A 13,522-nucleotide genomic window follows, 5' to 3' on the forward strand; every position below is an offset into this window, starting at 1 on the left:
TTTACTTATTCTGTTGACCAAATTTTACATTCATAAGTGTAAATTTACCAATAAAAAACCCATTTTTATGGTTTTGTTAACTGAAATATGTATTTATATTGACAGTATCAGAGACTCTGTGAATAAGAAAGCTGTAAGAACTTTGAAAGTTTGTGAATTTTACAATTTATTTATTTGATTTTATATATACATGTATATATGTATTTCTTGTTTATTTTTAAGTTTAATACTTTCCTCCCCCTGGCTACTGTTTTATTTGTTGTAATTTGTCTTTCTATCCTTTTATTTTTATTTATTTTATTATTTTGTTTCTTGATAACATGTTGTATGTTATAGTTCTTCGAATAAAAAAAAAAAAAAAAAAGTTCCTGAAGTGTTTTGTTGACAAACATTTTATAAACAAGGCCCAGTTCGACGCTGGATTTGCACATCGTTTGATACTGAAAGATGGAGCAGTCCCAGCTATAAAAGATCCCGGCCATGATTCAGAACTGCAGACGTTAAGTGAAACGGCATTAAATGTCTGTGTTTTGTTGGCGATCGAGGCAAGTGTTCGTCACTCTTTAGCTCCGCCCACACGACACGCCTCCAGGAGCTCGGCTTTTTCCGGAGAGAATCATAAAGCTGTATCTTTCTTTTATTAATGTGATAAAACTAAACACTTTTTGGAGATATGAAGGGTGCAGTACTACTCTATAGGTACTCAAAATTAACCTGAGATTGGGTGAAACTGTGTGTGTTAGGTCCCCTTTAAGCCATGTATTACTACTATGAATTAGGCTACTACTATTACTACCATTACCATTTTGTGCCCTGCAATAAACAATTACTCTACTCTCTTTTATGAGATAAAGGGGGAAAAAAAAGAAAATTGCAATTTTAAACAAACATATCGGCCAGAGAAAAACCCTTATCGGCAGACACTTAAATGAATTGTTTTGCCACTTTTGCACTTGTTATTAATGTATTTTGAATGCAAAGAGCACTTTATTTTTTTTAATTAGTGTTTTTATTTGTTTGTTTATGCATGTTTATTAAAAACAAGTTTTGTAATGACCAATTATCCGGACCTTTGACATCGGTGAATATTCAGATTTGCACCTTTGAATGCAGACTTTGAGAACCCCTGATGTAGAATAAGCTTGTATTAGGTATACGCTTTTTAAAAACATGTTTTTAAATATTTTTTAAACCTATTTCTCAAAACTACTATTCATTTCTTCGAGGGTTACTGTTAGTGAGGAAAAGAAAGGAGACTCCTCTATTATTATTTATTATTATTTATACACGGACGCCATCTGGCGACAGACTCGAGCACGGCCTGTCTGGAGTATATCACATGCGTCAAAGACGCGGATTGGGCAATTGTCACAAGGTGCAACAGCTACTCCCTCTCGTCTGTGTAATTTAGCCGTTAGTGTTACCGATTTGTGTTAAAAATGACGCTGTTTATGAACGCTTGCGCTCTTTTAGTCAAAGTCCTCACTCTACCGCTGCACATTGCGGAGGTGGTTGGACTTTTGTCTTTCTACAAACGCGTCTTTCCTCTAATCGTCTATAAAATGTCGTTCTCCTACAATGGCAAAATGAACGAAAACAAAAGGGAACTATTTCGAAACTTGGACAAATTCTTCCCCCCGAAAGGCTCTCTGCGCATCCTGGAGCTGGGCTGCGGATCCGGGGCGAACTTTGAGCACTACCCGACGGGCTGCAGGATCACATGCATCGACCCCAACCCGCATTTCCAAAAGTACCTGGAGAAAAGTATGGCGAAGAACGATCACCTCGTTTATGACAGCTTCATTGTGGCGTCGGGGGAGAATCTGAAGGTGGTGGAGGACGACTCAGTGGATGTTGTGGTGTGCACGCTGGTTCTGTGCTCGGTCCAGGATACGCAGAAGGTTCTGCAAGAAGCAAAGAGAGTTCTGAGGCCTGTAAGTCAGTGCTCAGGTGGTGGAAGTCCAATATTTGATGGTATTTCATAAACGATCTCTTATCATCAAACAGTAACTATTGATTACATTAAGTTTATTTGAGATGAAAGGTAACACAGCTGCGATAAACCCATTTGAAACAGCTGTTTGTTATAGGGCAGATGTCACCATACAGGTTAGGCTGCTGTTTTTAAATGCTGAATCATTTTAAGCTAAACAACCTATATTCAAATACACAATTATGGGTTGAGAAGTATAATTATAAATATATAATATATATAAATATAATAATTTTGCTTTTTTTTTCAGGGAGGTGCATTTTTCTTCCTTGAACATGTGGTGTCTGACCCCTCAAGCTGGATTTACTTTTTTCAACATGTTCTTCAACCATTCTGGTAATATAAAAACAAGCAGTATTTATAAAATCACCATTATATTTTACTTATGATCTTCACTGAATTTTGATGACTTTTATAATAATAAGCATTATAATAATCGTTATTTATCTCAAGCTAAAGTAAAAAATAAAATTAGGGTAAATTTCATATAGTGACCAATGTAAATGTAAAGCTAAAAGACTGTTGCAGCTTTGAAAAAATATGAGTCGGTAAAATACCTGCGTAAATATAGCAACAATGTACTTTCAATCACCCACAATTTTATTTATTTTTAATTTTTTGCTTTTACTTTGAAACCATACTCTTAACAATTTGACATAATAATGGCATACTGCAATACTTAACAAAGCATATGACCACTATAGAATAAGAACGTCTGTGCTTTACTTGTATGTTTTCAGGTACTATTTTGGTGATGGCTGTGAGACAACCCGTGCTACTTGGAAGCACCTTGAGGTAGTTGGATTCTCTGACCTGCAGCTACGTCACATCCAAGCTCCTCTGTTTTTTATGATCAAACCACACATTGTTGGTTATGCAGTCAAATAATGAAAATGAATTTTGCAAAATAAAATCAAACAGCAACAACTGTCATTCAAAATTAATTTCACCATCCATTTAAATGTTTTATATGAAAGAGCAATTTGTATTAAACCATAAAATAGAAGTTTTTGTTTAATGTGCAAAATCTCAAGACTGCATTGTATATTTGATATGACTGTATCTTGTTGCATGAGTATCCTGTTTGTAAAGTGAAGTGAAGTGAAAACACATTACTATTAAGATTAAGTACAAAAATACCAGCATGTAAAAAAATTAAATACTTTTATCTATATAAAAAGGCTTTTGGAGATAAATGCAGGCCAGCTTTTGTGAAGTTGTTGTTAATGCATAAAGGAGCCATACTGCCATCTTATGGTTAGGAGGAATTAATAATTGAATACTTAATTTAGACTTCATACTGTATATTTTTGTAATATAGTTAAATAAATAGCATAAATACTCAAAAAGACCACTGCATTCTCCACCATTAAATTTTGACAGACACTTTTTTTCCCCCCAAAACTTAAAAAAAAAAAAAAAATAGAACAATGTATTTTTTTTTTAGTACAGAAACTAATTTTACTCTTTTTTTTTGGAAAATAACCATTTTAAAATGACCTGATATTTTCATGTTGTCTTTGACTGTGGGGAACACTATTCTTTAAATATGGTATGAATAAAAAAAATTAAATAAAGCTATAATTTTTTTAATGTGAAGTAAATATGAGTTCTCTTTCTATCTTTTTAATGCAACAACCAAGACATGTTTTCCCAAATATTGACCAACATCATTTCATAATAAGCTAACCTTGCATCTCCTGTCTAACCAGTTTTTCCAAGAGCCTCCATGAAACTGAGCTTCAAATTTATATAAAAAATAAAATAAATAAATACTGCCCTGATTGGATTATTTTGTTTTGCATTGAAGATGTTGATTGGTCAGATGTCAAGTGAATAATGTATAACATATAATGGGGAGTCACTCTTGACTCTGAATAGCCCCAACAGTTGCTGTGTTTGAAATCACGCACTTGTTCACCAAGTTTTTAATCGTGATATAGCATGGCAGTTTAGTGCGCTATATCAGCAAGAAGTGACGTAAATGCACTGTGCGTAGACTACTACACGGTTAAGGCTAGATGGTACAGATTCATCTATTGGGCATGCGCACATCAATATAGTGTAGTTTTTGTCACACTGTACAGCATTAATCACTGTTTTTGCATTATTGTAAGGGGTAGGTTTATGGTTGGGGGTAGGTGTCGACGTTAATAAAACAATCTAATAGATTGAAAATTGTATTCATTGTTAGTTTCCGGTTTTAGCTGTATCCCTTCTAGCCACAACCGTAGGCTACTACACAGAAACTGCATAATACTCAGAAACAACTTTGTCACAATTTATCCTACATGTCACTTACTTTAGATAAAAAGCAATAGTAACTTTAGATTGTGTAATTACAAGTCAACAAGTGTACATTGCATGCATTTTGTATGTATTGTCATGATTATTTTTACTATCTTATACTCTCCTGTTCAAGCAGCTTTTGCGACAAGAAATAATCATGGGTGTTTGGCGTCAATACCCGACCGTAATAATGAGATTGACTTATTAAAAAATACATTAAAGGTGCATTAAGCGATTTTTGAAAAACGCTTTTGACCACAGCGTTGGACTGTGTCCCAAAACACACCTGTGACTGGGAGAAGCAGATAAGACAAGACTTTTTAAAAAAAATTCATGTTTTGTATATATATGTCAGTCTTACTTTTCCAATACAAAGGTGGTATAACTAGTTATATATAACTATAGCTAGCAAGTGGCTATATATATATATATATATATATATAGTATATAGTAGTCTGTGGATGATGCTGTTAATATGGGACTTCATCCTGCAGCATCTGGACAGACCAGGGACTTATGTGAGGATCCTGTTTGTGGACTTCAGCTCCGCTTTTAACACAATTATCACAGAAACCCTTTAGAATAAACTATCTCAGCTCTCCATCCCCACCTCCATCTGTCAGTGGATCACCAGTTTCCTGACAGACAGACAGCAGTTAGTAAAGCTTGGTAAATCCACATCCAACACTCGTACCATCAGCACTGGAGCTCCTCAGGGCTGCATACTCTCCCCACTGCTCTTCTCCCTCTACACCAACGACTGCACTTCTAAAGACCCCTCTGTCAAGATCCTGAAGTTTGCAGACGACACCACACTGATCAGCCTCATTCAGCATGGTGACGAGTCTGCTTACAGACAGGAGGTTAAGAAGCTGGCTGTATGGTGCAGTCTTAACAACCTGGAGCTGAACACGTTCAAAACTGTGGAGATGATCGTTGACTTCAGGAGAAACCCCCCTGCACTCACCATCATGAACAGCTCTGTAACAACAGTGGAGTCATTCAGATTCCTGGGCACCACCATCTCTCAGGACCTGAAGTGGGACAATCACATTGACTCTATTGTGAAAAAGGCCCAGCAGAGGTTGTACTTCCTTCGCCAGCTGAGGAAGTTCAACCTGCCACAGGACCTGCTGAAACAATTCTACTCTGCCATCATTGAATCCGTCCTCTGCACTTCAATAACTGTCTGGTTCAGCTCATCTATCAAATCTGACCTCAGAAGACTACGGAGAGTAGTCCGGACTGCTGAGTGAATCATTGGTACAACCCTCCCCACTCTCCAAGAACTGTACTTATCCAGAGTGAGCAAAAGGGCTGGTAAAATCACTCTGGACCCCTCACATCCAGCACACTCCCTCTTTGAACTGCCTGGTCGATGCTACAGAGCTCTGAGAACCAGAATGACCAGACACAGAAACAGTTGCTTCCCTCAAGCAATCCAACTCATGAACACTTGACAATAAAACGCGGAACACACAACTCTATTATTTATTCACCACACTTGCTTACTTTATGTAATTTTTTCATTTCAGATTTGCACGTCAGACCTGTACACACATAATTGTCTATATTATATATTGTGTTTTTGCTGTTTTGTACATTGCCTATTTGGATATTTGTATTATTCTTTATTATCTGTGCCCTGTCCTGTTGCTGTCTCTCTGTTGCACTGTGAAGCTTCTGTCACTAAAACAAATTCCTCGTACGTGTAAACATACCTGGCCAATAAAGCTCATTCTGATTCTGATTAATTTCACTTTGGACATTTAAATGTTTGTAAGAAAGAGCAATTTGTATTGAATCTATAAAATACAAAGTTCTTGTGATCTTATAAGGGTAAATAAAGAACTGGGGCCGGTTGCAGACTGGTCATAACATTTAATATTCTGTTATGAAAAGGTAGACCGGTCTTATTAGTATTGGAAAAGTAAGACTGATAACCACTTGGCAACTGCTAGCAAGTTTTGTATAGTATTTTCTTTACTCTCAACTAAACCGTCTAAAAAGGGTAATATTTTATGTAATTGAGGTCTGAGATGCGGGAACGGTGAAGAGAGAGAGGGCAAACATTTTGCATTTTAGGTCTAATCAGCCAATATTGTCTTAACCTGCACTTCATCTTTTATAACATGGGATTTTGACCAAATATATTCAGTCTTGATTTTTGTAAAATGTTGCAAAAAGATGTTTGTTTGTTTTTTGCGTAAAATTAGTTTTGGACATATAAGGTAATACAATTTTTTTTTTTTAATACCTGGAAGTAACTAAAAATGAGCATGTAAAACAAATATCTTTAAAAAAAATTCCATGTGGCGCATGCCCCCGGTTCTCACCTTTTTACCCCCTTACCTGTTTGCGTCTCTGAAAATACCAGCAGGTAAAACAACATACTTTAATCAATATAAATCCGGGCCAGCATTTGTGAGTTAATGGTTAATGCTTAAGAGCCATACTGCCGTCTAGTGGAGGAATGCATGTCATACAAAGTAACACTTTTAAAAGAAATTAAGCATACCTTAATATTTTTTCCTTCCTACTTCCATACTTGTTATAATATTATGGCATTAGCTAAATACTCAAAAAGACCCTCTTGCATTCTCCAACTTTAAATTTTGAGATGCTTCCTTTCCAACATACATGTATAGCTGATTAATTGAACTTAAAACACTTTTTCACAACAGAAATTTATTTGACTTTGATTGTATTGTTTTTGTACTTTTCCTAAGCCTGGAAATAAATGTTTAAATTATTTATGGAAATTAAAACAAAGTCATTATTCTTTTATTACGTTTTCCAAATATTACAAACATAAAGGTGCTTCACGATGCCATAGAACCTTTTTGTCAAAATGGTTCCATAAAGAACCTTTAACATCTGAAGAACCTTTCTGTTTCACAAAAGGTTCTTTGTGGTGAAAGAAGGTACTTCAGATTATAAAAAGGTAAGGAAGAAATGTTTTTTTAAAAGAACCTTTGACTGAATGGTTCTTTGTGGAACCAAAAATGGTTCTTCTATGCCTGGCATCGCTTGAAGAACCTTTATTTTTAAGAGTGTACTGAGTGGAGATTTTCCAAGGGCCTCTGAGCCACAAATTAGACAAGCAACACTGAAACTTAAAGGGAGAAAAACAAAGGCTGGAAAAATATTTATTTAGATTCACTTTAGCAAAAACAAGTGACATCGTGTTTTTTTTCATCGTATACTCCCTGATTCGATTGTCTCGTAACAGCTTGGCTTATAAACAGTGGTAAGCCTCGGGCCTATTACTCAGCTAAAACCAACATCGATCCCAACTCGAGTGTGTATATGGCTTAAAGACCAATCAGACATTACAAAGACCTGGACTAGAAAGCACATGGGTTTGAATTCTACGATATTAGTCTATCAATCCAGAATAACGCTTAAATGAGCTTACCACTGTTTCATGTTGCCCATAATAATAAAGCTGAAAGTCCTCACCTTAAATTCTGCTCAGTCTCTGTAGAAAACATCTCACTAAAACTCATTCAAATAAAATATGGAATGGGGATAAGAATACCATAGCATCCAAAGAAGGGGAAAATAGCAAAAATGCAAAGAACACAGCTGCATGACTTCATGAAAAACACAATCGCGTCACAATTTTCATACGTACAAGCGCATCTGAGATAAGGTGTAAAAATACCAGTCTTCTATCTGGATAAAGCAAAATTCAGCTAGCACTTCAAATAAAATTAACATTCAATATTCCCTGGAAACCAAATGGGTCAAGAATAAAGCGAGATCTCCCAGTGTAGACGTGCCAATGCTTGCTCAAGATACATACACAAATATAAACATCTGTTGACTGCAAATAAAAATATGTAAATGGAAAAGCGTATCCCTCTTTCCATCTATCCTGAAAATCATAACAGTTGCTGTTGTTTCTGGTCAATCGTTCTTAGGCTATTAGTTAAAAATGAGTTGTATAAAAACAAGCATTTGCCATGAGGATTAAATGCATCCCCTATGCCAAAAGAAAAGTCCCTGTGTCTGTGTTTGTATAAGCACATAGGCAGACAGGTCTGCCAGCAAAGTCCCATTAGCATGATTGGATGGATGTCCCACTAGCCAGTTTTAACACAGTACAGGTCCTTTAATGTCTTGAGCTCCTCGATAAGAGTCTTGTTCTGATTCTCCAGGACAGCCACACGGTTCTCCAAACACTTCACATACTCCTTTTTCTTTCTGCGGCACTCTCTGGCTGCCTCCCTGCACACAGTGATTCGCAATTACACAAAAAATGCAGTTAGGCTTACAATGCAATAAAAACGACCCATATGAAAACAACCGCAGGATATTATACAACATCAACCAACTTCATCTCTCTAAATAAACCAATCCTCTTTCGCTCAAATACACCCACCTGTTCTTCGCCAGGCGTATCTCTCTCTTCATTTGCGGGTCATCGCTTTTGCCCTGAGAGCTCATAACGGGTGATGTCATGACGACGGTCTGAGGTAGCGAGGAGGAAGAGGAGCGGATCTGATAAGCTTGCATTTCTCCCCCTGCACCTATAACACAGTATCACAGCCAGAGTGTGTCCCATATGTACTAAAGCAACAATACCAGCTGATTGCTAAATGAAAAGGTCGTTTTGCCTTTGTGTGCCAACCTTGGAGCACCACTTGGTTACTAGGCAGCAGAATCTGTTGTCCGTCGGCGGTCTGAGCATATTGCAGGATAGTTGGCTGGCTTGGGTTCGAGTTGGACATGGTGAGAGTCTGCAGGCCTTGCACACCCTCTGAACTAGCACTGGCCAGCTGCAGAGAGCCATTGGATGAAATCGCAACTGCAAAGGATCAAACAAAACTGTGATGTATGGTTTAGGGTATAATATTATGCAATTGCTTATTATAACTGTGCTCTAGTTCATGCTGTAAAATAATAAGAAAAATCAAGTTTGTATAAACAAAAAAACTGCAACCATTTGCTTCATTTCTGTTGCAAAATACATAGGAAGTTACCACATGATGCACTCAGTACCTCACAAAACCCATTGTTTGCAAATAATATGCTGGCTTGGCTTACTATATTGACCAGTGCTTGTCTGGTAGATCGGAGTAGGGAGTGAGACGCTTGTTATGGCAGAGGAGGTGGAGCTTTCCTCTTCTCCCTCATTCTGAGTTGCCACTTCCTCAGCTGATAGATCGTTTAGAATCTTCCTGAAACACAAAAAAGGAACAAAGTTTTTGTGTAGTTGCTTTTTACTCTCCTCTCACTAACGTTGTGTTTGTGTCTAATTAAGGACACATGAAATGGAGCACAAAAATATCCAGAAGAAAAACCTAAAATCTACACAAAGATTAAATGTAAATGATGTAAATGAAACGTCAATTCGTTCAGTGCCCATCAAGTCAAAAATAAACTTTTTAAGGATGTGGTTAAATGTAAAAAAATATTAATTTATGCTCCATTAAAAAAATCTGTAAATGATGACTGCAAAAGGAGTGATTAAATGACATTTATTTGTGATTGTCATAACGACTTCCAAAACTAGAACAAAAATCCAATACAAGCACTATAATCATTGAAAAAAACTCACATTCAAGTCACCATGAAAATCAAACAATTATTGAAGAATTGACAATTCTTATTTTTTAAATGAAATTCTGCAGTGTTTTATTATTATTATTAGAAATGATTTATCTGTGAACATCGTTTTTTTTTTTTTTTATTCATGTGCACAACATGAACTTCAATCAAAAACATAACTTCCCCTCTCATAACAAACACTGGGCAATAATCTCCAGCAACCTGTCACTTACATGTATCATTGTTGTTCATGCTGCAATCTCAATCAATTCCAGAAGAACAAAAACAAATTGCATGCAACATTTTTTCTAATTCAAGAAGCCATTTCACTTAGACATACATCACAAGAGAAGAAAGGAGGTTATATGGCGACTTTAACTAAAAATGTCTTTTGTCTTCGCTTTCTCACTCTATTAGTCATTAAAGTGCAGGAGAACCATGCTTGGGAGAAACTGCTCGCTTACACAATCACCATGAATAGTAATGAGTTTTGTGAGCTGTGCGTTTACTGAGGGAATATTTTGGAGCAGATCCAGTTCTTCAGTGTGCGAAGCTGTTTGCTGGTCACTGCCAAGGCCATGAGAGTCCACCTCACTGACTGGCTCTGATAAATTCAAACTTGCGACATGTGCTCAGAGGGTCTGCATGAGCAATCCCTCTGACTCTCCAAAAACTATGCAAATGAAGGCTAGTAGGTTGCCAGCTTTAGAAGTAATTAAAGAATCTGTGCAATTTTGAGGTGACACTCATGATCAGGCCCAGCAGACTCATTAATTATTTGCCCCTGCCCCCTGGGCTTTTTACCTGTAGGATGGGCGCCGAGCCAAGAGCTCTCTTGACTTCTGGTTAGATGCTCCGCTGTCGCTTGATTCCTGAGAATCATCACTGTCAGATCCTTGGCCCTAATAGGAAACATTGTTTAACTGGAGGGGAAACATGTAATTGATTTCAACCTGAAGTAAAAGCATTCAGAAGTTTTAAAGATCAGGACGTTTCAGATCACTGTATGTATGTCCGCACATTACCTGTGCATGTGATGGTGGAGACTGGATAACCGATGACTGCGCTGACTGAATCACACCTTGAACCTGGAACTGACCGCTGGGCAGCTGAACCACAGTCACTGGATTCCCACCCAGAGACATCTTTGTATATGATAATCATAACATGAAACAAGCTATTTTCTTGCAGTTTTTTTAAACAAATGCTCAGTCACACAACATGCATATGTATATACATCATGAAAATGTGCGTACATAAGTACATACATGAACAGTACCTGTGCTATCTGTGATATGTGAGAGGCAGTTATAGTTGTGGGGATGGCAACAGTTTGATCGGAGCCATTACTGTTATTCTGCTGGACCTCCTCCATTGCCACTGCAGATCAACAATGAGACAGATTTTGGTCAATATTTTATGTAGATGTGATGCTTTCCATGACCAGTTCTTATTATACAGTCCACAATTTTTGAATTTCCTAGTTCTGTGATTACTAGGATGTACTGTTTACAGAGATTACTTTAAAAAAGCAATTTATAACCAGTTATATTTAGAGCTGGTCGTCATAATAATAATATCAATTAAAAGGTATATTTTTATACTTAATATATTAATTTCCAGGTTATTTCAATCACAATTTCCTCACATTTCTGGAATATCTTACATATTTGATAATGTACATACATTTTAATGCCTTTCAAATAACTGTAAAAAAAAAGTTTGGTAATAATTATATATATATATATATATATATATATATATATATATATATATATATATATATATATATATATATAATTTGTTAATATTTCATATAAAGAAAACAAACACTTAAAATTAGAATTTCTAATAAAAACTAAAATCCACATATAATGTGTAAAAATATATACATGGAAAATTACTCGTAAAAATTACATTAAATAATAATGGGGGACCAGTGAATTTTGATTTTTTTTTCTCATTTGAACCAAGTACAGAAAAACTATGTCCATATACAATTTTGCAGACTGACAGCAAACATGAGAATGCTGAAGACTACAGGCTGTTTTTAACATGTGCTTACAGGATTGGGGGGGGGGGGGGGGGGGGGGGGGGGTGAGTGAGTGCAGTGAGTGCTTTCTACACATTATTGCTGAACCTCATTTATGATTTGATTCCAGTAAAATCATGTTAGTACAATGGAGGTTAGTACAAATGGAAAATAAAATTACAATATAATGGAAAACGAACAGAAAGATTACTTAACATGGAGGACACAACTCCTCCTGTAGCAGTAAATCAGATGGAGCTGCTTTGTGTTATTAACAGCACTCCATGCAGAACCGGATGCTAAATAACGCCCATCAAATACGCACAATCCTCGAAAATACAAGCAATATGGGGATAATTTCTATTTAAATAAAGCCATAACAACATTGCGAACTATACTGACATGTTGATTCAACATTTTCGATAATATTATCTGTTAAAAGTCCAGGTTTGAAACAAAAAGTCTAAAGCTACAGCAGCTAACATGCTAAATAAAAAGACAACTGCCTCTGATTTCATTTCAGGGATTAACGTTATCTGTCAAAATACATAATTCGGCCGGTATTTATAAGCGGGGTTGTTTCTACTAACGTTACACAAAAGCTCCATCACTTTTTTTTTAGTGATTGTTGAAAATATTTAACGAGTGTCTTATTATTCCCCCATGAGATCCTGATCAAAAGCGCATCTTTAAATAAAGCAAGCCGCTGCGGTGTGTTGTGAAGCCTGTGGGCGACTTTATGCCGCGCTCTGCAGAAAGTTCCAAGCGAGTCACTGGTACGCAAATGCCCGCGTCAACAGACGTCAGCGATACGGGGAGCCATTAAAACAGCTTCCCGTAACTAGTGCTAGAACCGAGCGGCCGGGCGCCATGACTGCAGCGACAGAGGAGGAAGAGTACAGAACTAAAGCAACGCCTTACCTTCAATCCTTAAGAACCGCTCCTGGAAACAATAACGCCGTCTATAGAGATGCCAGGATTCGAGATATAATTTGTAAAGTAAATTATTTAATAATGCATAGAATAAACCTGAACGGTTTCCATTGAAAAAATCTAGATAGCTTGAGGGATTTTTTTTTCTAAAGGCCGCAATAAGCGCCGCCCCCTAGAAAGACGTGTTACGTAATTCTGTATTAAGATTTGTGATTGGTCAATGTTTCTGAAACGTAAAAGGGGTCTTGGGACATGAATGAAACCAATGCAACTTTATGAATTTCTATATTCTGCTTGGCAAATACTATATTCACAAATAAAAATGTACAAATTGTATTTCAAAATGTACATTATTTTTACTAGAAGTGGAGTCGCTGCAAGAATTATTAATGATTATTGTGAACAAACAAATAAAACCCTAGTAAATTTAAGGGAGACATTTTTAAGAATATAATTTTCCTGTTATACAACCCCCAACTATTATGTTGAATATGTTTTGGGGAATTTATTTTAGTTAATGTTAATATTGCATTTTTGAAAAAAAAAGAACCTGTACATGTCTGCTATTAACCGACATAACTAATCTGTTTGAAACTTTCATTCCTTAATAAAATAAAACAGTGCAGTTATCTATTAAATTAAATCATTTTATGACATAAGAAATGATTTTTTTTCTCCAAAAGGCTGGGATATTAAAGCATTGCGTAGGCTACTTTCAC

General features: G+C 36.3%; 2 protein-coding genes across 2 annotated transcripts; one reads left to right on the forward strand and one right to left on the reverse strand.

The window, feature by feature from the left end:
- The first annotated feature begins 1,312 nt into the window (after positions 1-1,312).
- On the forward strand, positions 1,313-4,167 carry LOC306879508 (thiol S-methyltransferase TMT1A-like). Its single transcript, XM_079432508.1, has 3 exons — positions 1,313-1,934; positions 2,244-2,329; positions 2,734-4,167. The coding sequence occupies exons 1-3, from the start codon at positions 1,440-1,442 to the stop codon at positions 2,879-2,881; spliced, it is 729 nt and encodes a 242-aa protein (XP_079288634.1). The 5' UTR covers positions 1,313-1,439; the 3' UTR covers positions 2,882-4,167.
- A 2,793-nt stretch (positions 4,168-6,960) lies between these two features.
- Positions 6,961-12,985, reverse strand: LOC306879011 (cyclic AMP-dependent transcription factor ATF-1-like). Its single transcript, XM_079431669.1, has 8 exons — positions 12,792-12,985; positions 11,118-11,218; positions 10,864-10,983; positions 10,643-10,740; positions 9,335-9,468; positions 8,919-9,095; positions 8,670-8,817; positions 6,961-8,515 (listed from the first exon to the last, which is right to left on the reverse strand). The coding sequence occupies exons 2-8, from the start codon at positions 11,211-11,213 to the stop codon at positions 8,371-8,373; spliced, it is 918 nt and encodes a 305-aa protein (XP_079287795.1). The 5' UTR covers positions 11,214-11,218; positions 12,792-12,985; the 3' UTR covers positions 6,961-8,370.
- Between the last annotated feature and the right edge of the window lie 537 nt (positions 12,986-13,522).

This window comes from Barbus barbus (genome assembly GCF_936440315.1).
Source record: "Barbus barbus genome assembly, chromosome: 13".
Lineage (NCBI taxonomy): Eukaryota > Metazoa > Chordata > Actinopteri > Cypriniformes > Cyprinidae > Barbus > Barbus barbus.

Excerpts from the sequence above, each read along its gene's own strand:
- LOC306879508 (XM_079432508.1), top strand. The coding sequence starts at position 1,440 with ATGACGCTGTTTATGAACGCTTGCGCTCTTTTAGTCAAAGTCCTCACT. Across the intron at positions 1,935-2,243 it reads CAAAGAGAGTTCTGAGGCCT|GGAGGTGCATTTTTCTTCCT; the intron begins GTAAGTCAGTGC and ends TTTTTTTTTCAG. Across the intron at positions 2,330-2,733 it reads CATGTTCTTCAACCATTCTG|GTACTATTTTGGTGATGGCT; the intron begins GTAATATAAAAA and ends GTATGTTTTCAG.
- LOC306879011 (XM_079431669.1), bottom strand. The coding sequence starts at position 11,213 with ATGGAGGAGGTCCAGCAGAATAACAGTAATGGCTCCGATCAAACTGTT. Across the intron at positions 8,818-8,918 it reads TAACCAAGTGGTGCTCCAAG|GTGCAGGGGGAGAAATGCAA; the intron begins GTTGGCACACAA and ends ACTGTGTTATAG. Across the intron at positions 8,516-8,669 it reads ATACGCCTGGCGAAGAACAG|GGAGGCAGCCAGAGAGTGCC; the intron begins GTGGGTGTATTT and ends CACTGTGTGCAG.